At 43.0% G+C, this 25450-nt stretch overlaps 2 protein-coding genes across 11 annotated transcripts in view; both read left to right on the top strand.

Annotated features, from left to right (window-relative positions):
• Nucleotides 1-1611: 1611 nt before the first annotated feature.
• Nucleotides 1612-5896, top strand: LOC108937184 (uncharacterized protein C16orf45 homolog). Of its 2 annotated transcripts, none has more exons than XM_018756978.2 (6): nucleotides 1612-1843; nucleotides 3782-3902; nucleotides 4153-4226; nucleotides 4482-4590; nucleotides 4794-4864; nucleotides 5187-5896. In XM_018756978.2, the coding sequence occupies exons 1-6, from the start codon at nucleotides 1780-1782 to the stop codon at nucleotides 5282-5284; spliced, it is 537 nt and encodes a 178-aa protein (XP_018612494.1). In that variant the 5' UTR covers nucleotides 1612-1779; the 3' UTR covers nucleotides 5285-5896. The 2 variants fall into 2 exon arrangements, with proteins under 2 accessions (XP_018612494.1, XP_018612495.1); XM_018756979.2 differs by having other exon boundaries at nucleotides 4794-4868; nucleotides 5187-5231.
• A 2030-nt stretch (nucleotides 5897-7926) lies between these two features.
• The window catches only part of LOC108937323 (myosin-10-like), a 45023-nt gene continuing 27499 nt past the window's right edge, over nucleotides 7927-25450 (top strand). For 4 of the 9 annotated variants that reach the window (XM_018757157.2, XM_018757155.2, XM_018757154.2 and 1 more), the window contains exons 1-3: nucleotides 9125-9158; nucleotides 10606-10975; nucleotides 16802-16958. In XM_018757157.2, the coding sequence (XP_018612673.1) occupies nucleotides 9127-9158; nucleotides 10606-10975; nucleotides 16802-16958 (559 nt within the window). In that variant the 5' untranslated portion in view covers nucleotides 9125-9126. The other 5 variants (XM_018757160.2, XM_018757158.2, XM_018757161.2 and 2 more) reach the window with 5 other exon arrangements.

Here is a 25450-nt window from a genome sequence, read left to right as displayed (position 1 = left end):
CAAATTATGGGCAATGGTTAAAGGGCACTGACAAGGAAGATGATGTTCCTTTGCAATCGACTGCTATGTAGTACAACAATGTACTGCTGCTTAAAATATTGAGACCCTTCAGATTTTCACAACTGAGCAATACAGTGTTCACTGAAGAAATAAGTTTATAGTAGGCTGTGTAATTTTCGTAATATGGGCTAGAAACGAAGCAGGACATGCAAAGCCCAAATTAAGCATTGTAGAGTCTGTGCCAAAGAGTTTCTTCATTTGAAACAATTGCACTGTGAATGTGTGGTTCTGAATGATTGTATGTTGTCTGTAGAAATCAAAAAGATAATTAAAAAAAAAAAAAAAAAAAAAAGCATGGGAAATTATGGGACTTTTTGTAATCAAGAATTCAGTCGAGTGGTGGATTAGCTGTCCGGGTATTTATCGGTCCTTGGCGTATTACTGCGGTGCCTTCGGTCCCCCACTCCCCTCCACTCTTTACTGCGAATCAAGCGGAGAGAACCACGGTGGGACAAGCCTGTGTTTCAAACTGTCTGCCAAATACAATTTTGATAAGTTCTCCATTGTGAAATGTTTGCTTTTCTTCAGTCAAAACCAATATTATGGGCCTGTGGGCCCCTCTAAAGGGAGCAATAATTGGAGGACTTCCCTACATTGTTCGCATTGTTTTGTGACTTTTGTACATATTTGAACAAATCAGCTGAGCATTGTCAAATGTGTGATTTGTTTTTTCCTTTTCCAGGTTTTTCCGTTTTCTCTATTTCTCCAACAGAACAGGCCTTTCAGTATTTAAAAATTCAGACATTTTTGAGTCTTAAATATTTTAGTACCTGTTATTTGGTAGAATGTACTGTGATAAATGTGAAGTAAAATAAAAACAAAATGCCTGGTTAAATGTGGAATTTATCTCCAGTGGTTTGAGAAAGCCTTCATGCTCTTTATTGAACTGAAACAGCCCAAGGATTTGAGTCAAGATTTTAAATACGTAACCTTGTCGTAGCACCTTCTGGTTTTTCTTGGAGCTGGATGCCCACACCTTTTGTAGGTAGCGGAGGTGAAAAATAAACTCCGGCCTTTGCAAAAATGTTTAACTTTGCAGCCCTCCTAATGTTATGCATGAAACTTAAGAATGAGATGTAATTATTTTTCAGAATATCTGTTACAGTAAACATTTTAAGTGCCATTTAATCTGCATACGTGAATGAATTTCTGAGTGGTGTTGTTTCACACTCTAGTTTTTTATTCTGCCAACATAACATTAGCGACACCAACATTACTGCCTGAGGCTGAGTGGCCGACACGTTTGGAGTGATTTTATGCGGCAATAAGTTTTTTTTTTTAATCCTTCAAAGTAGGTTTCTGACAAATATTACACACCTTACTTGTAAAACAGCTTTCATTGACCATAAACTGACAGCACCGTCGAAAAACTCGTTTTACAGCAACCTGTTTTATTGGCATTTTATCGCCGCGCGCATGTCGTGAGGCGTTTTATTGAAACGCTGTCTTTTGCAGTGACGTGTTCTTGGCGCAGGGTGACGCCCGCGAGCGGCGTGGCCGTCGTCTGCCTCGCGCACAAAAAAGCGCAGAAACACCCCACGGTACGAACACACGGGAGCGCGCGCGCCTGCCCGCCCTGTTATCGTGTCATTTATTTATTTCCTCCTGCCTTGGTGGGTCTAACGTTATGCCCAGACAATGACTGCTCACCCTCCTTGAGAGGTGGAAACAGAAGCAAACGTTTTGTCCGCTACTAATAATTTGGAATAAACTGAAGACATGGAGAACCGGAGGTCTCCGGGAAGCGGGAAAAGAGAGGCGCGAGCCACCGGCACCGGCGCGGGTAACGAGACGAATACAATTCAATTGAATTCAGAATTGTTCGCCACAGAAGTGACGCGCCGAATGTGTCTCACGGTGTTTTTGAACACGTAGAAACTGTATGGAGAAAAGTATCCAGTGTTTGTACCCAAAAATTGAGCGCCGGCGTAACTGCGTGTGAAAACTGGTGGTGATGTTATTCACAGGGAAATGTTACAGATGTTTTACTGCCCGGCAGCCCTGCTTCATTAATCATTACCAGATGCGGTGTGTTTCACTGAAATTCAAAATTGTAGTAACGCCCGGAGATGCAAATTAAAATGTCATTCCAATCACACAATTTATTATATGACAGAAAGTCGTAGTCGAGCAGAAATTTTAAGTGCGTACAATGAATGATTGACAATGGTTATTTCCCTGGAAAATGCGGTGTCGGTGTGTGTAGCAGCCTGTGCCACAAGACCTCCATCACTGGAAGACTTCAGTTTGGTGTGTGTGTGTGTGTGTGTGTGTGTGTGTGTGCGTGCGCGCGCGCGCGCGCGTGCGTGTGTGTGTGTGTGTGTGTGCGCGTGCGTGTGTGTGTGTACGCGCGCAGACAGCTGTTGTTTCTTGACAGCTGTCAAGGTGTGTAATCTGTGTACACACTGGCCTTGTGGAGTGTCTGCGTAGTACAGTGTAAATGGGATGTTTCCAAGACAACCTGTCGGATGTTGAGTCTCTTTTTTTATAAAGGTAAGATATGACTTTCTTACGTTTACAGTTACATTTATTCATTCAGCAGACGCTTTCCTCCAAAGCAACGTACGCCTCAGAGAACAGAAACAGAGAGATTTGGGTGCAGATGTGTAATTCTTGAGTACAGTCAGTGTGGCACACTCCACCATGTGAACCAGTATACATCACACAAATAGGTGCAAATAGATTTTCCATTTTTAAAAAAATTGTGATAAAAATGACTGAACATAACAAATGGACATGTTTATTAAGCACTTAAGAGATCAGGGGAGAAGTGAGTTTTGAGACCCTTCTTAAATGTTGAGAGCAATTCAGCAGTTCTGAAGGAGAGGGGGGAATCATTCTACCACATTGGAGCCAGAACTGAAAACCTTTGTGTTTTTGGACCTCTAGTGCAGATGTACATAGCTCCTCCTGCATGCACTCTTCTTTCAGTCTGCCCAGGTAGATTAAGTCTCCTCAATCTGGAGAGTTCTGTGGAACAGCTGCAGTTTCTGACATGTGTTTCTACATTCATTCATTTAGGTGATGCTTTTCACCAAAGCATCTACTCATTCATACAGCTGGGTAATTTTTTACTGTAGCAGTTTAGATTAAGTACCTTGCTCAAGAGTACTACACTCAGAGGGGGGATTTGAACCTGCTGCCTTTAGACCCAAAGGCAGTAGTGCCACACACTGTGCTACCAGCTTTTTGACAGGTTCCAGGAACTGTTTGTCAGAGTGATGGTCAGGGGAATCACTCAGCGCACAAATACTGTCAGGAAAAGTCTACAAAGCTCTGATTTAAGCCTATAAGATTCAAGTCACAACACTGCTCTCTTTGGTCTCTATTTGACAGTCGTGCAGCTTGTGCCCAACAGGCAATGCAGACAGTAAGTGCAAAAAAACACCTCTTTCTGTGGCTAAGAAAGACAGCTCACACCGAGAGGCAGAGTGCAGCTGCTTGTCTCAGTCTATGAAGGTAGTCCAAGAGTTATGATGTCTCTTTGGTGAAAGAACTAAAACTTGCATGCAGAGATGTCACTGGAGTCATGGCTTCCATATTCCAAAAAAAATTACAGGCCACAATAGACAGATATGTGGCTTATGTTTGGAAAGCACGAGTGTAAAACGTTTTTGTCAATGTGCATTAATAAAAAATACAACTTAGAATGAACAAACTATAACATTGACTCCTCATACTGTTATCTTAAATAATAAGGAGGATTTTGTTTCTTTCGCAGAAGAGGACATTGTCTCGATGACCAACTCCTCCATCACTGCAGGTGACACTGAAGGGGAGCTTATAAGAATAGAGCGGATACAGGACGTCCTTGTCAGGAGGGAATCAGAGCTCAGATACATGTGAGCATCTTACATGGGTTTTCAGTGCAGAAATACAGCATTTTCAGATAACTTTCTATCATCTGAGAAGAGTGTATGGTAAGGCATCCATATCACTTCAGTTTCTCTCAAATTTTTCCTCTCAGCTTGTGATATTTTTAGAAGACTAGTTATCTTTAGGTTGAAAATGTGCAAGTTTTTTTAGGAATTTCAGTGTAAAAAATGTAGCTGAAAGGAAAAACAACTTTGACTTCTTTGTCTTTTCCTATAGGAGGGATGACATGCAACTCTGCAAAGAAATAACACGACTGAAAAGGGAGCTGCAGAAACTAGTGTCTATTCCAGGTACTGTGAAATTCCCGGTTTCCCGGTTGTCTTGAATATCTCAAAGGCATCAAAGCACTTTGAGTGATACCAGCCTCTGCAGTGGATTAGAACATGTGCTTATTTGTTTGTAAGAACATGAATTGAAAAATAGATTATAACTTGCTTTTGTTTATTAATTTACTGTATTGTGCAGTTGTTTTGTTTCTGTTGCTTTCCCCTTCTGTTACCAGTCTTGTCCTGTCCTCTCTTTCCCAAACCTGGCTCCGTATGCAGACAAATCTGATGGGAGCCAGCAAAAGGAGGAGGAGCTGCTCTGGCAGTTGCACAGGCTGGTGGAGACCCGAGACTTTCTGGTAGAAGATGTGGAGTTTGAGAAGCTGAGGTTGGCGCCACATGTGTCAGTAACGAAAGGACAGGGTAGAGTTATAGTCAGGTTTAAGTGCAGATAGAGTCCCCATTTGCTGAACCCTTAAAGGTCTTTAACATTAATTGCTTCAGTAAAATTATACAACGATGAATTGGTAAAGTGCACAGCTGTCCTATAAGTTGCGTTGGATGAAATCATCTGCAGATATGTTCAAACAGGGAAGAGGAAGAAGGCAAAGAACTGGCTGAATTCCTGCTGTCCAAAGTCTCCGGTGGCTTGAAGGAAAATAGTAGGTGTGCATTTTGAGGTGTATTGAAATGTTGCATATAAGGACAGTACATTGACTATTTAAGTCTTTCATGCAATAAGATTAGGGTGTTGTATATATGTGTTTAGATTATAGTAATTTTAAGGGTAATTACTGAAGAATAATATTTAGTTTTATTGCAGTTGTGCCTGTGTGTGAACTGATAATGTTTAATCTTCTGACAATAAAATTCTGTTGGCTGAAAAAGATAATGCAGATATGGTTCTGTGCACTCTTCTTGGTCATACTGCTGTAGTGTGCTCTAGTTCAAGCAAAATGTTTGACAATGACGCTGCTTTGGCAGGTCCTGAGGGTACCCAGCTGGCCTCCACGCCATTCACACCGAAGACTGGAATCAATCTGCTCAAGGAGTGCTGTGGCTTCAACTGCTCCCTCATGTAATGCAGTGCCCTGTTGGAGTTAATGGACTGCCAGAGCCTTGGGGACCTCTTAATTAGCTGGTAGTATTATGATCTTTTGGATCTTTGTAAATTCCACAGTAAAATAATTTATTTTCCCTGTAGTATTTTAGAATACTAGAGCATTTGAAAAGCAGCCTTGTACATAGCAATTGGTCCTTGGGGGGGGGTGATCAACTGTTGTGAATCTTAATGAAGCAGGCTGATTAACATTGCCCTCAGATTCTAGGTTTCAAGGATGTCTTTGGCACCTTCTGAACTCAAAAGGCTTCACTTTAATGGGGTCAGTGTTTGTATCTCTATGTCTTGGTCCAGCCTCCCTGGTGTCCTTTTCGCCATATAATCCTGATGTATGTTTCTCTATTGAGCCATATACTGTAGCTAAGTCTCCAAAGTCAGAGGAGCAATGATTTTGTAGCGGTGGTAGTAGTAGTGATTTTGTTGTGGTCTTGATTAAATCTGGTAGTACGTCTTTCCAAATCTATGTTATCTGTTATGTATAGGTTTTCGAAAAAAAACAAACTATATACTGTACTTTTCATGTGTTAAAAGTTTAATTTTTATATTAAAAAAAGGAGGTCTTGGCATTTATTTTGTGGGCATATACTGATGTTCAAGGCCTATCTGTCTCCATGGTACTGCAATAAATACTATGATAATGAATGAATATACCCTTCCACTTTACTTATTTTAGCAATGCAGTACACTCACTCACACACATACACACCCACAATTCAGAGCTACTAGTTTGTGCATTTGGACATCGCTTGAAGGGAATATAGGTGCTGTGGGGCACCAGTGCTATGCACTGCACAGCCCTAGTTGCCACAATAATGGTAATATTTCTTTTTGTGAATTACTAATGTTTTAACAGGCTTTGTATGATAAGGGCTTAGTGCAGCACTGTAAAACTGTGTGTAAATGTGGCCCTATTCCTGCTGGACTGTTTTTACCTTTAGGCAAGTCACTGGAGTGACCTGACAGGTCATTTTCCAGTGTTGTCATGACAACAGCCCAGGAGGCCACACTGTCTGTTACAACACCGGGATCACAAAACTGCTGGTGGTTATTTCTCCTCTCCATTGAGATGGGCCTGATGAAGGATGTAAGTAGGATATTATGGTGATAAATCACTTATAGAGATGAGAGCAATTAGCTAGTGCTTTGGTCTGTGACTGAACTGTGAACAGTATTTCAGCTGCAGTCTCAGTGACATTTGAAAGATACGAGAGCCAGAGGACACTAAGGGTACTGTACGAGACTAAATAATAGTTGGTCTAATAAATAATAACTGGTCATTATTAATAGGAGGCTCTAGCATTGCTTTAGTGAAATATTTATGTGCATAATTAGGTAGTAAATTGTTCGACGCTGTGAATAAAAGTGTCTATTAGATAACAGTTAATAGTAATAAGTGTGTAAGTTATTGATACACACTTGCACACAACCACACCCGTTACATAAAGCTGACACCAGTTTTCCTTATTGATGCAATCTATATATGAAAGACGGTTGTTGACACTGCAGAAGCAATTCATTCCTTCAGCCCACCTGTCTCACTGCAGGTTTCCCTTGGAATCTCTTGACACATGGCAGGTGTAGCTGTTCCTAGTTTGTGTAAAAAGTGGAGTATTGCAGTACTGCAGCTTAGAAACATAATATTAATTGATGTAAGCCATAGTGCTGTTAGAGCTGGTGGCATAGTTCATATGTTCAAGCTAAATAGAACACACAGCATCTTGGAGTCAGCCGTGGCCAGAGTTAATTGGGTGGTGGAAATAAAAAAAAATATACAGATAGGGATGAATTACTCACAGTCACTCAGACTTCACCTACAGCTTACGTGGCATAGCTGGGGTATCGCACTCAATGCATTGACCTTTCTCTCGTTTTCACTCTGTAGGAGAGTCTAATGCATGACACCCCACCTCCTGCAGCCTGCAGATGAAGGGTAGCAGAATTCTTTAGGCCTGGATAAAGAATAACCCTACCTTTCATTTCTTTATTCTTCAACTGGTTACTGCTTCCAAGTGACCAGCAAATCTCCCTGGCTCCTGCAGGCAGTGTAAGAAATATCATCCACTGCCACAGTGAAATGGAATGCGTAGTGAAATGTGTGCTGCATTGCTAATGAGTTCTTTACTGTGACACGAATTGTAATTTTATTTTTCTGAGCAATGTAAGGAAGAGCCCGTTACCAAATAGGATCTGTGCTGTTGTTATATGCAACATTGCTCTTTATGCCGAGTATTTCCATTAAATCTGAGATGTGACTAACATGTATACAGTGGGAATTTGTACTGAACAAGAGAGAACTGAACTTCACGAGCGAATTGCCAATAGCCTGTATGTATTTTGTCTGTGCTCTCTACATGTGTCTGTGTTATTTATTGACTCTCCTGATGGCAGGTGGTAGATCCAGCTGAATGTATGTGGCGTATTGGGAAACTTGACGGGAAGTAATATGCGTGATTGAATGCTTTGCATTAAAATAACATATTCGTTATGAAAATGTAACAATTTAATATAAGCCGCCGTTCAGCGGTACTCTGTGCTATACTGACCTCTGGCGGCACAAAAAAGCAACTTTTCTATTTGATAATAAACAGTAAAGTGTTCGGAGAGCAAACTCATAACACCGCCCGTGAGTGAATACTGTGTATATTTAGAAGAGTAAAAATAAGGGAAACATTTCTCAGAGTAAAAATTGCATTCGAAGCGTATTCGTGAATACACAGTTGGTGAACTTGACTTCTGCATGTTTAAATGTTTTTGAAAAGTTTAATGGCGTGTTTCATGTGTCCTCTTTCTGTGTCGCCAGCGCACAGAAAAAGCAGTGTGTGTCTGGAAGTCCGTCCGCCAAATAACGGGACAGAAATTCTAGCGGGGTTGGTACAGAGGGCGGTTCCCATTCTGTCCTGGAGATGGCGCTGTTGTACAACCCCCAGCTCGAATTAGCGATCATCTGCAGACATGATGTGTGCAGATGAGAATTAACGGATGTGGTAAAGAATTAACGTAACGCACTGCACTGTAAACAAGTCGGATTAATAAACTAGAAACACCTGACGCGCGCGACTTTTGTCCTGCAGCAGTCGGACGACGAACTGCGAACCACCATCTTTATTATAACACGTGGTCTTCCGCCTTCTGGGATATCCATTTAAAATATTTGTCTCAACTAAAGTGTGGAATTTGGAAATCACGTTGTATGTGATTGATGTGTTCTTGTGCGGTTGGCGCTTGTCTTTTAACTGTAATATTTCAAACCCAACTTTTATCATTTATTTGCCGCTTTGTTTTTGTAGGACAATATCAACCAGTCCTCTCTCGTTCTTCTTATGCTTTACGTAGGTTATTTGAATTCCCAGATTCGAGGAATATGTGAATTGTTTAGTAAATGCGATTCACAACTCCAGCTGAGCAGACTTGTAAAAACACATTTGCAATACTTAAATTTACCACTTATTAGCAGAACTGTCGACTTATTCATTTAAAAACAGCACAAACACAACCGCTTCTGTAATTTATTATTTCAGTAACACATGGCACCGATTTCGCTGGTGATAATTTAGATTTTTGGGGCGGCTCTCCTGCCGCGACAGTGTCCAGCCGCTCTACTCGCTCTATTTCTATGTCGTGCGTCGGCCTGGTTCGGCTAAGGAGGGGCCGCCTGCTGGGGGGCTATAACTTCGGAGTTCGGGGCGAAAAGGGGAGTAGATGTAGATTGAGGAGCAGCATTTAGTAACATCTCATCCAGAGGAGGGTAGTTTATTCTCGTCGCGTGTCTCGGTGTATTGAGCAGACTGCGTCAGGTGAGCTCCAATGGAGTCCTCTATTTTTACACGCGCTGTTAGGTAACGAAGGACGTCTGGGATGGTGATGGGAACGTTTATTCAGACTTATTCGTGTAATAATAATATCTACATATACTAGATACACGGCCCGGGTGGTCGCGGAAAAGCTCGCTGAGGCGCTTGGTGGTTTTAAACAGTAGATGGTTCTCAGCCGGTTCTGCAGCGCACCATTGACTCAATTGAGATGCGGTAGATCCGATGCTGCATGCAGCAGCAATGAATGTAAGGACGTATTTATCGTGGCTTGAACTGTATGATACGTGTAGCACTGTTACTAAGTAACAGTCGGCGTCCAGTGATGAGAGAGATGTTGATAAGCGGGTAGATCTTTGACGGGATGCGGCGGTGTTTAACCTTGCGTTTCTGTTCTAGTTCTGCTCTTAAGGGGCAGTGTGCTGCAGGTTGCTGCAGGTTGCTGTGGGTAGCAACGAGCGGCCAGGGGGGCTGTGTTCGCACTGCAGTGCTGCAGACTCTGCAGAAGGGCTCTGATGATCGGAACATCATCACACGATGATGAGTTAGGAGCTGAGGTGCTGATGGAGCTGAACGGAGGTGCTGCGGCGCATCCTGCGGTCTCTGCTCTGGTCCTTCTCTAGAGGGATCTGCAGTGCTTCCTCCTCCAGGATCACCCACAGCCACTGGCACTGGCCACCACCGCTCGGGTTCCTCACCCCTTGCCTTGTCCATTTGATTTGGAGAAAGTTCATTTGTGCTGCTCTTGTATGAAACACTGTTTTGGCTGTTTTTGATGCTTTCAAACCATCTAGAATATACAGTGTATTGTTTTGTTGCTGTTTACAGCTGACATTTGTGTAATTTTATTGCAGCAATTGTGTTGCTGTAACATCTCGTCATGTGGTAGCGTAGTGTTTAGGTTCTGAAGGTTCCCAGGTTCAAGTCCCACTCCTGTCGTAGTACTCTTTATGAAGGTACTCGCCCTCAACTGATACAGTAAGAATACCCTGCTGTATGAATGGGTAAACCATTGTAAATTGTTTATCCAGCATGCATATTGTTTTGGACAAAAGTGAATGGTTAAAAAAAAAAAAAAAAAAACAGTGAAAGTCTTTGAGAAACCTCACAGGTTGATAGATATTCATGTCCTATGCTGTGAAACACAGGTTCTAAGTTTGGCGCTTGTGGTCGATCAAGGCTCTGTTGATGAACAAGTTGCAAAATAGTTTTGATGAGGTAAACAGCAGATGAAATTTTCTATAATTGAGCATATACAGAACAGTGTGTATCTTATATTCTTATGCTAAGGAAAACCTGACCTATTATGATGGGATTGTCTAGGTGAGCAACAAAGGTGCTGGACTTGAAACAGCAAAGATTAAGAACAGCTTGTTACACAGCTACTTTACATTTAATGAACTGTACTCCCCTGATCAAAGTTATGGCTATAGGCAACTGCTAATATAATGGAGAATAATGGTGTTTCCCTTAGGTGGCCCGTTGTGTTCCAGCATTCCAAGATGGCGCAACGTGGGCAGGATGATCCCGAGCGGTACCTCTTCGTGGACCGGGCAGTGGTCTACAACCCAGCCACGCAGGCTGACTGGACAGCCAAGAAGCTAGTGTGGGTGCCCTCGGAGCGGCACGGGTTCGAAGCGGCCAGCATACGAGAGGAAAGGGGTGACGAAGTGCTGGTGGAGCTTGCGGAGAATGGCAAGAGGGCTGTAGTCGGTAAAGATGACATCCAGAAGATGAACCCGCCCAAGTTCAGCAAAGTGGAAGACATGGCTGAGCTCACCTGCTTGAATGAGGCCTCTGTGCTGCACAACCTGAAGGAGAGATACTACTCGGGGCTCATTTACGTAAGTGCTCCCCACTCATATTGACCCGTCGAGGGTGTCCCTAATCACATTATGTCATTGGTTTTTCAGGCTCATAAGAGGAGGTAGTCTTGCTGAGACAGTGTTTCTGTTTACTGCGCACACTGTGTGCTGACACTGTAAAAGGAAGCCCATATACGCTCCTGTGAACTCCTGTACTGACTAAGAGGAGAGAGAGGCAGCCTTGACTCCACATGCCGTTGCATTTGCATGCAAGATTTCTTCTCTAATGTCCTTACGGAGGTGTGGACTCCTCTGCTGGCTAATCCTGCTGTCCTCAGAAATTTCTGCATGTTGCGTTTTTTTTTTTTTTTTTTTTTTTTTTTTTTTTGTCCGTGCTTTTGTTTGTAGTTAGTTTTATTTGGAAAAGTCATTTGGTGGCTTCCCTTCTTTGTGTTTGTATGTGTCTCCTTGAACCTCCCCTTCATTTGCAGTCATCCCAGATGAGGTTTCCCTACTGCTCTTTTCAAGGGTCTAAGGGTCATCATCCCCTCTCAGAATATTGAATTCCTGTATCCTAATTGACTGTTGACCCTCTACCCCTCTACTACATACTTTCTAAAGTATTGTTTGTTTGATCCTTTTTTTTTTTTTTAACTTTGCTGGACCACCTCTAGTTTGTAACGACGGCTCTGTTCCATTGAGTCTGGGGCCTATAACCTTTTGGACTTGTCCAGTTTATTAAACCTTAAACAACCTGTTGCACCACAATAAGTTTATTCAGTCATTTTATTCCTTGACATTCTAATTTGAATCTTGTGAAAATGAGTAGCTTCTGAGTCATACGTATAAATTGCTCATGGTGTCTACGATGTTATGGTTGCGATGATCTGGAAGGGAATTGGTGTCCTACAAAAGAAGTATCCTGACGATCTTGACCCACTTTGTGACATGCATTCCAGGAATAGAATTCGGGTTTGCAGTGACTAACTCTCCGGAGGGCCCGGTGATAAGCTCTCAAGCACTGAGCGGGCTGCATTCTCCATTTTTAACGATATTTCCCTCTTTCTGCCTGTCCTGATATATTGAATAAAAAGCATGAGGCCCCAGGTGATGTTTTTTGAGGTGAGAAGTACAGTGGAAAACAGAAAGAAATGCAGAGTGAGGGAAGGAGGCTGAGAGCGGCATTCTGGACTCATCACTTGTAAATCAAATATTTCAAGTGTGAATTTGGTTTTCATACTGCTTGTCAGTGACGTGCTTTATAACTTGACTGCTTCTTTATCTTGTCTGATGTTTGTGAGGCCCTGGGCATATTATATTACATTTTTACAGTGTTACGCTGGCTTCATGGAATCTTTTATCTACATCAACTGACAGGGCTGAAGGATTAACAAATACTGTGAGTACTGTGTATAATAAAATAACATTTTTGAGTGTGTGCAGCCACTCTTTATATGGGTGAAATGACTTCCGTGGCAGTAACATGGAGCTTGAAATGAGGATGAAGGGGTGGTGAAGTTGCCTAGAACACCCTGCTCCACGCGGTGGGGCAGCGGACTGATCCCGGCCGTGTGCCTGCCAACGGTGAGGGCTTGAGGTGAGCATCCCTGCGGACGGTGGCTCAGTGGCGTAGGAATCTTACAGATACTCGCAGCCCGTTTTGCAGCTTGTTATAGATCAGTATGGTTGGCCGGTTCATTCAGAGCAGTTGAGGACCGTACTGGGGTAGGCCGATGTCCCAGTATCGAACTGGTCGCTAAGGGTGGCAGTGCAACCGGAGCCTGCAGCGCAGAAAGGCCTCCGCACGGCTGTCGTGTCTGGCTCCCTGCCATGTCTCGGCTCCCTGTGAAAAGCGCACGGTGTGGCTGTTTGCTGACTCACATGCCCCACCCCCACCCCCTGGCGCTACAACCAGGCCTTTGTGTCGCCGGATTGGCCACAGCTGTCCGCGTTTCTCACATTCCAGGACCTTGCGCTTGAAACCGTTCTGCGAACAGAGGAATAACTTGATATCCTCATCCTCTATTCCTCTCTCTCGCTTCCATTTTCCGCTTGATTTTCTTCTCCGTTTCTCTCCGTTCCTAGTTGGTTCATCTTCTGGTGACTGTTATTGTGTGACGCTTTTTGGATTGGTATTTCATTGATAATGATTACGGATTACAATAAGGACTTCTAAATTAACAGCTTTCTTGTGGAATTTACATGGTTTATCCCAGGGAGAGTCTCTCTAGCGTCAGTCTTTCGCATTATCAGTACTCTGTGTTTGTAGTGATTATTATTACTGTGGGTTTAAACCAACTGACATGAGAAGTCTTCAGTGTATTCCAGTACTGTATCAAAAGTACAAGCTAATGAAGAAATCGCAGCATGAACTGAAGTTTTATGAAAACAGTATGTTAAAAGTAACCTAAAACCAACCTCTCAGAATGCTGAAATAAAATTTCTAAAATGTTTTCAAGTAGTAAATTCACTTCCAAAACTTTTTTTTTTTTTTTTTTTTTTTTCCCCCCCCAAACAAAAAAGAACTGTTGAAAAACTTTGATGTAGGGCTACAGATATTTGGATTTTTAAAAATATCTCATATTCCTGAGTACAAAATAAAGATATTACTCATAGGAATTCAGTTACTTAGATCTCAGTCCTTTCTCTGCACTAATGTTGTATATGTTTTGGCTTTGAGAATGGAATATGGGGTTTATTTGTACATGCAATAACACACATTACATATTGTATTTTGTGTGGGTACATTTTTAGTTTAAACCTCAAGGACATTTTCTAGTTCCTAAAGATATTGTTAGTCTGTTTCCAGCCCAGGCAGTCATACACAAGGCCTGCAGTCCATCCATGCATGCATGCATGTATGCATGCATCCATTCATAAAAGCTCTCTGAACACTCCGTCAGTTGGTTGTTCCGCATGCAATCAGATGTAGGCTGGTAGTAGGTGTTTAACATTCCTCTGTGTCTCTGTAGATGTGTTACCAAACTGTCTTGCCCTGCTCTCCGGAGAGACCACATTGACCATACACAACTTGCATTGAGCATAATCTGTTGTTGTGGTATTTGCTCCATGACCATCTCCGATTTATTCATCTGGTGAGGAAAAGAAAGTTTGTGGTCCTTTGCTGTGTTCTTATCTTTCAAGTTAAATCCAAAAGAAAGCACTCTGTTTAAAAGAAAGAATGATATTTTGCCTTCTTAGAGAAGACCACACTTACAGACTGGGCAAAAGAAATTGTGCTTTGTTGTTGGAGTCATTCTTGATTGATTGGTAGCCCTGTGCATGATGGAAAATTTTTCTTCATGCCAAAAGACACGCTGGAACGTCTTGAAGTCAATTTTTGGGCTTCAAAGCATATGAAGTATTAAAGCAACCATCATAAATTACAGGCCTTTAATTTTTTTTCTTTTGACATTATGCCAACGTACAGTCCAGTCCCATCCACTATGTTAAGGTACCATTTACTACAAATGTGTGTGCTTACTGGAGAAGGGTAGTTACTTTGTTAGTTTTTATCCTGTCGGTGTATGTTTTGAAGGTTTGTAGTATTCAGAAAGGGTGCTTGTAGAAGACTCGTCATGTGGAATACGTAAGACGGAGTCGCCGCAGTGGTGACGTTAAAGGTGATCTTCTTTGTGTCAGTTCTTTCTTTCCTGTGATCTGCAGTAGAGGTTGGAAACAGAGCAGATCTCTTGCTGACATCCCCCTCAGCTGGTTCATTCTTGCGTCCCTCTTGATACCCCATTCAGCTACTGGAAAAATCATGCACTCCTCGTGGGCTTGAGTGTTACTCAACCCCGTCAGCCCAACCCACCCATTTAAAGAGACTGAGACAGAGCAGACAGTGACATTTGGTCTGGGTCCATTTGTGTTCTTAGATTGCTCTTCAGACCTTTGGTGGGATTTCTTAGCCGTTCTCCTTTTTGAGGGCTCAGTGTGTGCAAAACCTTCTGTAAGGTCCCTTTGCTCTTTCCTGGTTCTTTATTCCTTCCCCCTGTTAGCTGCTAGAAAGGAACTACTGTTGCTATGAAATCGTTTTAAACTCGGCACCTCCTTTGCCGCTGCTGTCGTGGCCTGCTTGTGGTTGCGGGTGTGTGGGTAGTGGTGGGCGGGCAGAGCCGCAATGCTTTGCACTGGCCTCTAATGTCACAGAAAAGCACTTTATTTATAGTGCCTGCGCTCGAATCAACGGAATCAATTTTTAATGAGCTGCAAAGCAGAGTTTCAGGTTTCAGTGACGGTGGCTGTTTTCGATTTCTGACAATGCCCTTCGGTTTCATTTTGTGCGTTGGTGGAGCTGGACTGGGTTACTGAGCCTGGCCTCGTCTTAGAATGCTAGCAGTAGGCTGGGATCCTAAATCAACTATTTCAGTGCTCAGCATCATTAACCGATCCCCCTCTCAACTCAACTCCTACAGTTCCTTTCTCTGGTTCTTGTTTAAAGTGCTCTGTAGCTAGTTTTCCCAGTGCACTGTCCCATTGGGAAGGGGTCTTTCATTTGTCCAAGAAGACCTGTAATCTCACCACATTTCCCACTGGTCTTCCATCATAGTCAAACAACTGAGGCCTTGGCAGTGTCTCTTGACCTTGCTGAGCTATTTATCTTGTAATTTTCACATTTGTTAGTAAACTGGGGGTCATGATAAATACTGCAAAAATTCAGACCTTGAGGGAAATTGCACAGTTCATTTTCTACTTAGTGCTGTCAGTTTTTATGTAATTATTATAATTGAATACTCCAAAAATGTCTTGGCCCCTTGCAGGCATGGCAGCGGTAGGAAGCGGAGTTTCCTGAACTAGACCCCTGGATGCTGTCCTTAAAAAATGACCCAGTGGGTTTTCTTTGATGTGACATACAACCTGGATGCCACACACAATGAGACCCATGTAACATTGTTTTTCAAAAGTGTAGCACAATCAGAAAGGGTTTTTAAACTAAATGTAAATGATATATTTGGTAATGGATAGTTGTGAATTTGGGACACCAAGGACCCCGATATAGGTCAACCCTCCCTGAGCCAGATCAGCAGAGTAATGAGGATTACAGTAGGAGTAACGTTGGGGAGAGAAACGGCCGTACTGGTAATGAGTGGAGGTTGGCTCTCTGTTTACACATTCATGGCAGGGTCATTACCGGAGGCCCCCAGCTGCTGCTTCAGTAGTTTACTGTTGTGTGTGCCATGTGTATCTTGGGCCTGAGACAGTTTCCTTTGGAGCTTTCAGAATAGCATCGCTCCCTGTCTCTGGCTGTGCACTAGGGGACCAAAAGGTTGCAGGTCCAAGTTCCAGCGAGTTACACACTTGAGTAAAATCCTCAAGTGCTTTAACAAATTTACTTGACTTACATAAGTAGGCAAAGTGTTCAACTGTAAGCTGCATGAATCATTTTGTTAATGGGGTCACCTAAATTAATCAAACAAGAAGGTAGTGTGGACGCAGACAGATAAAAGCAGCACTTTATCAAGGCCAGACATTCTGTTGTACAAGCTGGTTAGCGTTCTTATAACATCCCTCCACTATGAGCTCCTCCTCTGTTGTTTGGCCTCATTAGCGCAGTCTTTACTGGCCATTTCATTGTCTGGCATGCTTGCAGACTAATCTCATGCAAAAGTGTTTTTCCTCACAAGATGGTACTGAACAGCATGTAGCACATGAGCTTTTGCTGTTTAGAAGTCTTTTCTCCACTGTAATAAATAGATAATTGATTTTGTCTTTTGCTAAGAAAAGCAGAACTTGCTGGTTTGTTTTAGTTTTACTCCAGTAATTACCAGTCACAGTGGTTTTTTTTTTTTTTTTTAAATTCAAAAAAAGTTTCCTGAAGCAGTTTTCTAATCCCCTTCTAATTTTTCTTTTCTCTTTATCTAGACATATTCTGGACTCTTCTGTGTTGTGATCAACCCGTACAAGAACCTGCCTATCTACTCAGAGAACATCATTGAAATGTACCGGGGCAAGAAGAGGCATGAGATGCCACCCCACATCTACGCCATTTCGGAGACTGCCTACAGGTGCATGCTCCAAGGTGGGCCTCAGTTAAATACCTGAAACGGGCATGTCTAAAAGTGTGTCACAGGACACAGACAGAGGAGTGAGCAGGGCCATAAGTGCAGTGGAAAACTGTAATAGTCAGAGCAACACAGAAGGTGGGCACTAGGGCTGGATATGGGCTCCAGTCCTTGAAGGTTGTAGGTATACAAAATTATTTTTTGCAGTCTTTTTTTCATGAGTATGTCTGCCCATCTGGGATAAACCATGTGCCAACCTAAAGATGCGTTGAAACCACAGACGGCAGAAATGGTCCATCCCCTGCTTTAGTTGGCGTGGTGTGGGAAAGACCCGTTCAAGTCAAATACTAACAGCCATAACCTGAGAACAGCAGCAGCGAAAGTAGGTTCTGGTTTCAGTGTAGTGTTTGTACTTACCGTGATAAGTTGTTAAACAGTGTGGTGTGACCCAAGGAATCGCTGCAAATTTTCCTCACCCCTTGCACCATGGTTGGTCCCTAAAGTGACACTGTTCGATTCAGAATGCGCTACTCAGTTATTACTGTGTCACTATTCTGCACATGAACAGTATATTGTGGGATTAGAGGTCAGTTGCCTAACGGAAGTAGATCATTATATTGCGTGAGAACTCATCATGTGTAACTTGGCACATCTTAATATTGAAGTAAAAAAGAAAAGGTTTAGATGTAGAACAGCAGACAATGTAGGAGGTAAGGCAGTGTGTTAAATGTTTCTCAGGAGAAATTGCTTTTGTGCTATTTAGTGTGTTAATTAACTCTGAGTGATGCTGTAAAAGTATTTTTGCTTTAGATAAAAGCATCTGCTAAGTAAATGAAGAATTTAACAGGCTTTTTAAATTGTTCTGAACTGGCCTTTTGATGTCAAGCCATGACTGATAATTTTGGAAATTACACATTTTCAAGAAGTCTTCAATCTTAAGGAATTGCCACCTGGAGCTACTGACATAATCTTTAAAAGGAAGGCTGAAACTGCTTACTTTAGTGGCAGTTGTGTATGAAAGTGAGAGAAAGGACAGTGGAATAAAGATAAAAATTGAGCCACAGCAGCCTTCACATAAGGTTTCCCACTTCTTCAGTCAGGATGGTTGTGATCCAGAGCCTATCCTGGATCAAAAGCAATAGCTTTCGTGCATAAAATTATTGTTCTGAATGTCTTTTTACTTCACCAATTGTCTATCTTTGTGTTTTTTTTTCTTGATTTTTTTTTAAGAAAAAATCAAAATGTACTCCTAATTTAGACAAGGGGTTATTTCACCTGATTCTTTTGGGTGTGTGTTTCTCTAAACCCACCTGATTCTGAGGTGCCTAAAGATTTCCCCCATCTCTGATGTATAACCCACCCATTCCCCTTGGCTGCAGGGAGTGACAACCCTGATTTATTTATTTTGATCAGGCTAAGCCTTCATCATATTTTCCATAGTCACACAGACAAATATAGCACTGTATCTTGCATTATGGGGTTGGCGTGCAGTGGGGGCAGTTCTCCTCTTCACTACCCCTGTAGAGACTGAGCAGAGACTGGAGGGAGAGGCATGGGGAAGATGTTTTGCTGGAGGAATATATGATCATTTCTTGTGCCAAGAATATCCCAACATGAACGCCACCAGTCACGTTTTAAACTTTGCAGCGCCGTACTTTTTGTTCTGTCTGTGTCTATGTGTTTTTGCTTTCCCGTCCCTTAAAGGGATGTTTTTGAAGAAAAACAGCCCCATGATGGTGATAGATTAAAAAAAAAAATAAAATAGACATTGTAGGGAAGTCCTCACTTTTTTTTTTTTTTTTTTTTTTTTTCATGGAACAATTAAAAAAAAAAAAAAAAAAGAAACATATAAAACTTGAAAGATTTCTTCTTTATTTTTTATTTTTTGAGTGTCCCTTGGGTGGATACATATATTCATTGTGTACATTTTGGAGTGAAAATTAAAGTAACCGATATGAAAATAAAAAGTAATGTATGTGACGGAAGGAACTATGCAGGGTTCAGCCTCATGCGTGTGTGTGTGATATACAGTGCGCTAACCTTCAGCCATGTGTCTTTATGAACATCTGGATCACTGTTCGTGCTTCGTCTGACTCTCCGCATTGGTCCATTCTAAGCCCCATGTCTGAAACCCTTACATATGATCCAGCTGTGTTCCCCAACGTATTCATGTACTCTAGCACTTTGACTGTATTTCGAAGACATGGTTGCTATTTCAGCCAGACTGTTGTTCTTTATGGTTATTTAATATCTTCCTTTTTTTAAAAACAAAAAAAGTTTTGGCATAGACTGCTACATTCAACTTACAGTACCAGAAACAATGGAACCATTCTTTGTGCCTGTGGTGCACTCAGATAATGCATAATGAAGTGGAATTGTTTGTGAATGTTATTTATTTTTTTGGTAAGTGCCATGACTCTTCACTTGCCATGTGAACATGGTGAAATGGTTGTCCAGTGCTCAATGGCAGTAAGACAAGTGAGTGATTCCACATAAAGTCCATCCATGAAGTGTCTGACTGTTTCACCTTTGATCACCAACAGAGATTTTTGCTGCTTCCTCATGTGTGTCTGTGAGTTCTGGATGTGTATCTGCATTGTATGAGAGTTGTCTGTTTGTGTATTTGATTGTGTCTAATTGTGTGTGTCTGACTGTCTGGGTCTCAGACCTTGCTGCTGAGCTGTTGGTGCTAATGGCCCTAATTGGTGTTGTGATGCTGGTATGTATTTCTTCGGGCTTTTGTGTGTTTTTAGGGGCACTTGCAGTAGCTTCAGCTCTGACACAGCAGTGTTAATGGGGCCGGGGGGGTGGAGGTACTGACCCAGAGCTCAGCGGGGAAGCCCAGTGGCTCAGAGCCGTTCAGACTTGGATCGGCGCCGGCAGCGCAGCCCAGTGCGAGACATAGAGGGGGTGACCCACAACAATGGTGGCTTTGTGAGGCTGGCAGGAGCAAGGTTTGGGGGGTCGTGGGGGTTGAGAAAGGGGGCCTTGTCTGCTTCTGCTGATAGAGAAGCCCCTACCAAAGTTCTGCAGGCTCTGAGCGACGGGACAGGTGTGGGAGTCTGTTCTGCAAGAGCTCGGGGAATCCTGGGAGGACTGAGACAGCAACAGCAGATGATCTTGCGATTAAGGCTCTTGGGCTGGGACCAAAAAAACTTGACCATTCAAACTTCAGTAGAGCATCTGCCTTTGTACCCTCTGTAAAAGTTTTTATACTGAATAACTTATATTGAATACATCTTAAACCATATAGCTGGATTAAAGTTCAACATTGGACTATAGAAGTATTATTGAAATTTATAAAAGCAATAGGTAAATTATCAATGGAAATTATAGCACCATCTCTCTGTCTTCTGATTGCCTTCTATCGCTCTCTATTAATTGTTTTGGGGGCGACTGGAGAGCACTTTTGTCTCGCATACACACGCGCACACAGGGATGCTCCTTCCATGGCTGGCAGCTGTGAGGAGCCTGCAGTATGAATTTGTGTTTCTGTTGGCCGGCACCTCCTGGATCTGGTAGTGAAGCAGCCATGGATGGGTAGAAATCTCCCCCAACATCCCTAAAGCCTTAGGCCTTTTTTTGTTGTTTAAGTTGTACAACAGCCCGGCTCCAATGATTATAAAAAGGCTTTAGGTGGTGGCGGTGGGGAGGGGGGGTGTCTGGAAAGAATGCACTCTCGCCAGCACAGAGCCACTGTGCCACTCGTTTGAAAGGGAAGCAGGAGAAATAGTCATGTGGCTCTGTGGCCCTTCAACAGGGCCTTTCCGCAGACCTACAGCTGGCCGCCTCTGTTAGGTTCTCAAGGCAAAGAGGATTCCCTCACTCCTTGCTACCCCCTTCCAATGTATATTACCCAGAAGCACCCTGGCCTTTAACACTGCAACACTTCCATCTTTAGAAATGTGGCATTCTTGTGAGCACTTTCTTCTCACCTGGATCTCATTCTTTAAAATGATCTATCCTGCACTTATTTTTCGTCTTTCTTTTGTGCAGCTCAGCTCTTATGCTCCACAACAGCAAGTAGAAGTAGCTTGGCAGCATTTTTGTAATTGCTGGCTGCAAATTCTCCCTCCATTTAACCAGGGCAGGCTTTCTTTTTCATTCGTGATCTTTACTCGAAAGGATAACTTTTTAGAAATAAATGATGGTGAGCATGTTCAAAGGAAAGGTGTGCAATCAGAGCATGGTTCCTTGGAGGGAGCAGCAGGCAACTCTGGTTGGCTGTAGTATCAGTCATGGCTAGAGGGCGAAAGAAGATGGAGCTTCCATGAAGCAGTCGCTGGATGCACATGCATGCACGCACATCTGCTATTGATTACATCACCAAATACTTTCCATGATCTCCTTCGCTGCCTTTTGGCCACATCCAATGAGGTGCAAAAGGCTAATTTTAACATTTCTGGAACACATAGTCCAGAAAAGCTAATGTTCTTTTAAACGAAAACATATGTTTGGGGAGGCTTGCCCTGCCATGGTGCTGTCTGTGACCGGCAGTGTGTTGAGGGGTTTGCCAGCCTCAAGGGGTGGTTGGTGAAGTCTGTGGTGTGAGAGCCTGGGACTCCTCACTTTGACTTCTTCCTGGGTCTTTAGATCTTGTTTTCTAGCAGGGAACTGATGCCAGACCACTTCAATTAATATGTTGTTTGAAGTGATTTAGAGTGGTGATGGATGACATTATGCATTTGAAAACGCTGCACTCTGATGGGCCCTGTTTTACTGTTCGGTATGCCTCATGGTGCGTGTGGTTTATTGTGTGGTATAACTCATGGTGTCTGTGTGGTTTACTGTATGGGGGGAAGAAAAAGCTCGTGGTGCATACGTCTCGGTCTTGTATATCGCAGTTGTAAGCGATGATCTGCAACTCCAACAGGGACACTGCAATCCACTTTGAAATTACAAAAAATTTTCAAAAATAATTTTTCTACCGCCCTGTATCCTAAAGTAAACATACTGATGTGTTTGCGTAATTTATTTAATTTTTCCATAGCTAGTTTTACAATGAATTTTAGCTCCTTTTCAGCTTCCATGCTTACTGCAGACATCTCCGAGAGAGCGGAATGCGAATCGAATCGGAAGAGTGCGAAGGTACGAACTCATCAGTGAAAGCTGACCTGAGTGTTTTGATTTTGCTGTGGTCTAAAGGAGACCGTGTGACCAGAGAGCCAGTATCATAGTGGTGGCCTTTACTCACAATTGTCTGAGACTGATGCGAGATCTGTGCCTTAGATGAATTCATCTTGGATCTCCATCCAGGTAAGCTTATTGCCTCCAGCCACATTTTTGTCCACAGTTAACTGTATTGTCTGTCTGTTACAGACACCGCAGACAGACCAAGTGTGGAGGGAGATGTTGCTGTTTAAGCCCCTTGGGTTATGAAACGCAGCACGGCAAAAGCCAGACCACACACCCAGAGATGCGTGAAAATTGTGCACGAGATCAGTTACCAGCTGTCAGTGTTTAGTGGGAGAATGATGGCTGACTGAAACTTGTTGACTTGTCGGTTTATTGTTTTTCATTTTGTGCTTTTGGTTTTTAAAGGGACTGTTGAGAGATCCAGTAAAGGATGCTAATGACATCATAAAGCTATGGAATGCCTCAGGGTCCACATGGTGACCAGGTGTTCTGTGAGTCAGTCCTTTTATGGTGATTCTACATGGCTCTTAGTCTGGATTTGATTGATGTGTGAGGAATGAAATTCCCTCCTTTCTTTGTGACATCAGCACCAGCAGTGTGCTGAAAGCAGATGCACTCATCGATGTAATAGGACTATGCCACCATTCTGCCTCCCTAGAATTCCACTTCAGATCCATTACAACTCTGTCACCCTTTGTCCTCCCACCAGATGACTATCTGGCAAATAGCTCACTGCTGACCGTGCGGAAATGCCATCTTTGTCTGACCTCCCTTCTTCGGGGCAGTCGATGAGGTCACTGGCAGACATACTGCATGTGACTCGCAAAGCATACCATCAAAGATGCTGCAGTGCAACTCTTGGGCTTTGTACTCGCACACAGGTGGCACTTGTGTGATCCAGAAGGCATTTCATCTGTGGTCGTCTTGTCTCCCTTTTGAAATTGGTACAGGAAAACTGAGATAGAAAAGCTGAGAGTTTTAATAGTCTCAACTCTGAGTTGAAAGTTGAGAGAGCATCATCTGTAACTCGCTGACTGCTAATGTAGCTCATTGAGTGTCGTTCAGTAGGCATCCTCAGGATCTCCTGAGTTACAATCCAAGTACTTCAGTTTATTTCCCCAATGACATTACTGTGTACGTAGTACAGGTTACGTCAACATACGCCTTGGCAATACTTGAATGGGAAGAACTAGACCAAGTCAAAGCAAAGCAACCCACATTGTCCTAAATCTCAGAGAATTGCTGCAGAAGAGCTGGGAAGACATGTTGGCTGATTTCCTATTGAAACTTCTTAACCAGAAGAGGAAAACAAAATAGTTTTCAGCACTGAAGTGTTTGACTGCCACTTTATTGTTCCCAAGTCCCCAAAGATTGGAAATCAAACATCTTAACTCTTGATCCCTGTTACCACCCTCAGTGGCAGCACCATTCAGCAGTAACTCTGCAGCTGGCTTTGATTGTTGACCTCATTTAGCTGGTAAGGAGTCAATTCTGCCCAAAGAGACCTGCTTCGCTGCTGTGTGGAACGTTGGGCATGTAAGCTTTGTGGTTTACGGCGCAGGAACCCTGTCACCCACACAGTGCAAGTGTGTTTACACAGGCTCCTTTTGGCCAGTGTGCACTACAATACTTAGCATTTGTTTAATTTCCATAGACCAATTAGCTTGAGGAGCTGGGCCAGAATCCTGTCGGAAAGGCCGGAGACTTGAAGCAGGTGGGAGGATGAGTCGGAATTGCTTCTCAAAGTGTGAGAAACTCCAAGCATCAACGTGGCCCCTAGCCTGAAGATCTTTATTCTAACCACTTCAAAGTCAGAGCCTTTTTACAACTGCCATGATATAATTATAAAGAGGCATATGTTTTTCAGCCACAAATGTGCTAGTCCTTTTGGTTTCTTATGCCCGCTCTCCTGCCTTAGAGAGCGAAGGGAATTCCCAAAATCAGGATATTAAGAAGGATGTTAAAAAGAAATCCAGTTAATATGATTTTCAAAACATTGCACATTTTTGCGAAGGACAACAGAATTTTTGATGTTATCACATAGTCTAATTTGGATCACTCTGAACGTGTTCATATCGATCATCCTAGCTTTGCACACAGCACATTCCATCTTTTTCCTGTCTTTCTACCGCTTGTTCCATTTAAGCTGTTTAATTTGGATGCTAGGTGAGAAGTTACTGCCAGAAAGGGAGAGGCAGAGCTGGTCTTTTCCATACATGGTCAGCCTGGAGTTTTTGTGACATAAAAACAATTTGAAAGTAGCTTTGTGCATGCGGAAAAAGACGGGGGTGAGGCAGTAGGGATGAGAGTGTATGGAAGTAAAGAGTCTGCGCCTGGCAGAGAAGTGGATAGGAATGTGTGGAATGAGAGAGGTCACTGCAATAATCCTCCTTGGACTGGAGGGGTGGGGGGGGTGGTAAATTATTGGTGGTGAAGTAATCTCAGCCGAGCGAGACGGACCCCGTCCCCTGCCGCGTGTCCCGTAGGGTGGTCTGCTGGAGCTGGCATTGGCCCAGGTTCTGCGTCTGCTCTGTGGGGCCAGATGCTTCCGACACACCAGACTAGTTAACAGGGGTCAAGGATCATGCTTGTACAGCCTGACCCTCCTACACTTCGCCTTTTCCACTTTGTTGTGTTGGATTAAACGTTTCATTGCACAACTTCCAGTAAGAGGGAAAAAAAAAAATGGCAAGGAAAACGTAATGAACCTTACTTGTCAGGACATTCTAGGGAGTGTTTCATACTTTTGATTAGTGTAAGTGGTTTTCAGATGCATGTGAAGTATCAACTAGAGACTACGGAGTTGGAGAGCTGGAGGCATGCCCTCCTCTAGCCTCTTCCCTCCAGCATGGTTCCTCCTGGGTGCCGTTCTCCGTCTGATGCCTGGGCGCCACTTGGGGAAGGCTGACTGGGAAATACGCCTAAATATGAACGCTGCTCATAGTGAGGGGGGGCTTTGTTAGCAGCAAGAAGCAAGCAATGATTGCCCACCCCCTCACCAAACCACGTTGAAATAAATGTTCAGTCCATTAGCTGCCAATAGCCAGTTCTGGACTGGTTCCAGTGAACTGGGGCTCACAATACGTTTTCTGTTGAGGGATGAGACTGAATTTGCCACACCCCCCCCCCCCCCCCATGCCATTCCTTGTCTTACTCGATCTCTCATGACCTGTGAAAGAGGAACCGAGAAACTCCGTGTTTGGTACTGTTGTGTCTTCCTCAGAAGTAGACAAAAAATGCCAGCAAATTTCTGTTACACTGTTGTGTTTTATGTTTTCCTTCAGGGTTGATATTTTTGGGAGATAATAACCCCTGCAGAAGATCTGTTGTAAATATGATATTATGATAGCGTCTGCTTTTGAGTTTTACTTAA

The sequence above is a fragment of the Scleropages formosus genome, chromosome 8 (genome assembly GCF_900964775.1).
Source record: "Scleropages formosus chromosome 8, fSclFor1.1, whole genome shotgun sequence".
In the NCBI taxonomy this organism is placed as follows: Eukaryota; Metazoa; Chordata; class Actinopteri; order Osteoglossiformes; family Osteoglossidae; genus Scleropages; species Scleropages formosus.
The sequence above is the reverse complement of the archived record's forward strand: the minus strand, read 5'-3'. Positions and strand labels throughout refer to the sequence as shown.

Coding starts and splice junctions, on each gene's coding strand:
- LOC108937184 (XM_018756978.2), top strand. CDS start 1,780: ATGGAGAACCGGAGGTCTCCGGGAAGCGGGAAAAGAGAGGCGCGAGCC. Junction 3,903..4,152: donor GAATCAGAGCTCAGATACAT/GTGAGCATCTTA, acceptor CTTTTCCTATAG/GAGGGATGACATGCAACTCT. Junction 4,591..4,793: donor GTGGAGTTTGAGAAGCTGAG/GTTGGCGCCACA, acceptor ATGTTCAAACAG/GGAAGAGGAAGAAGGCAAAG.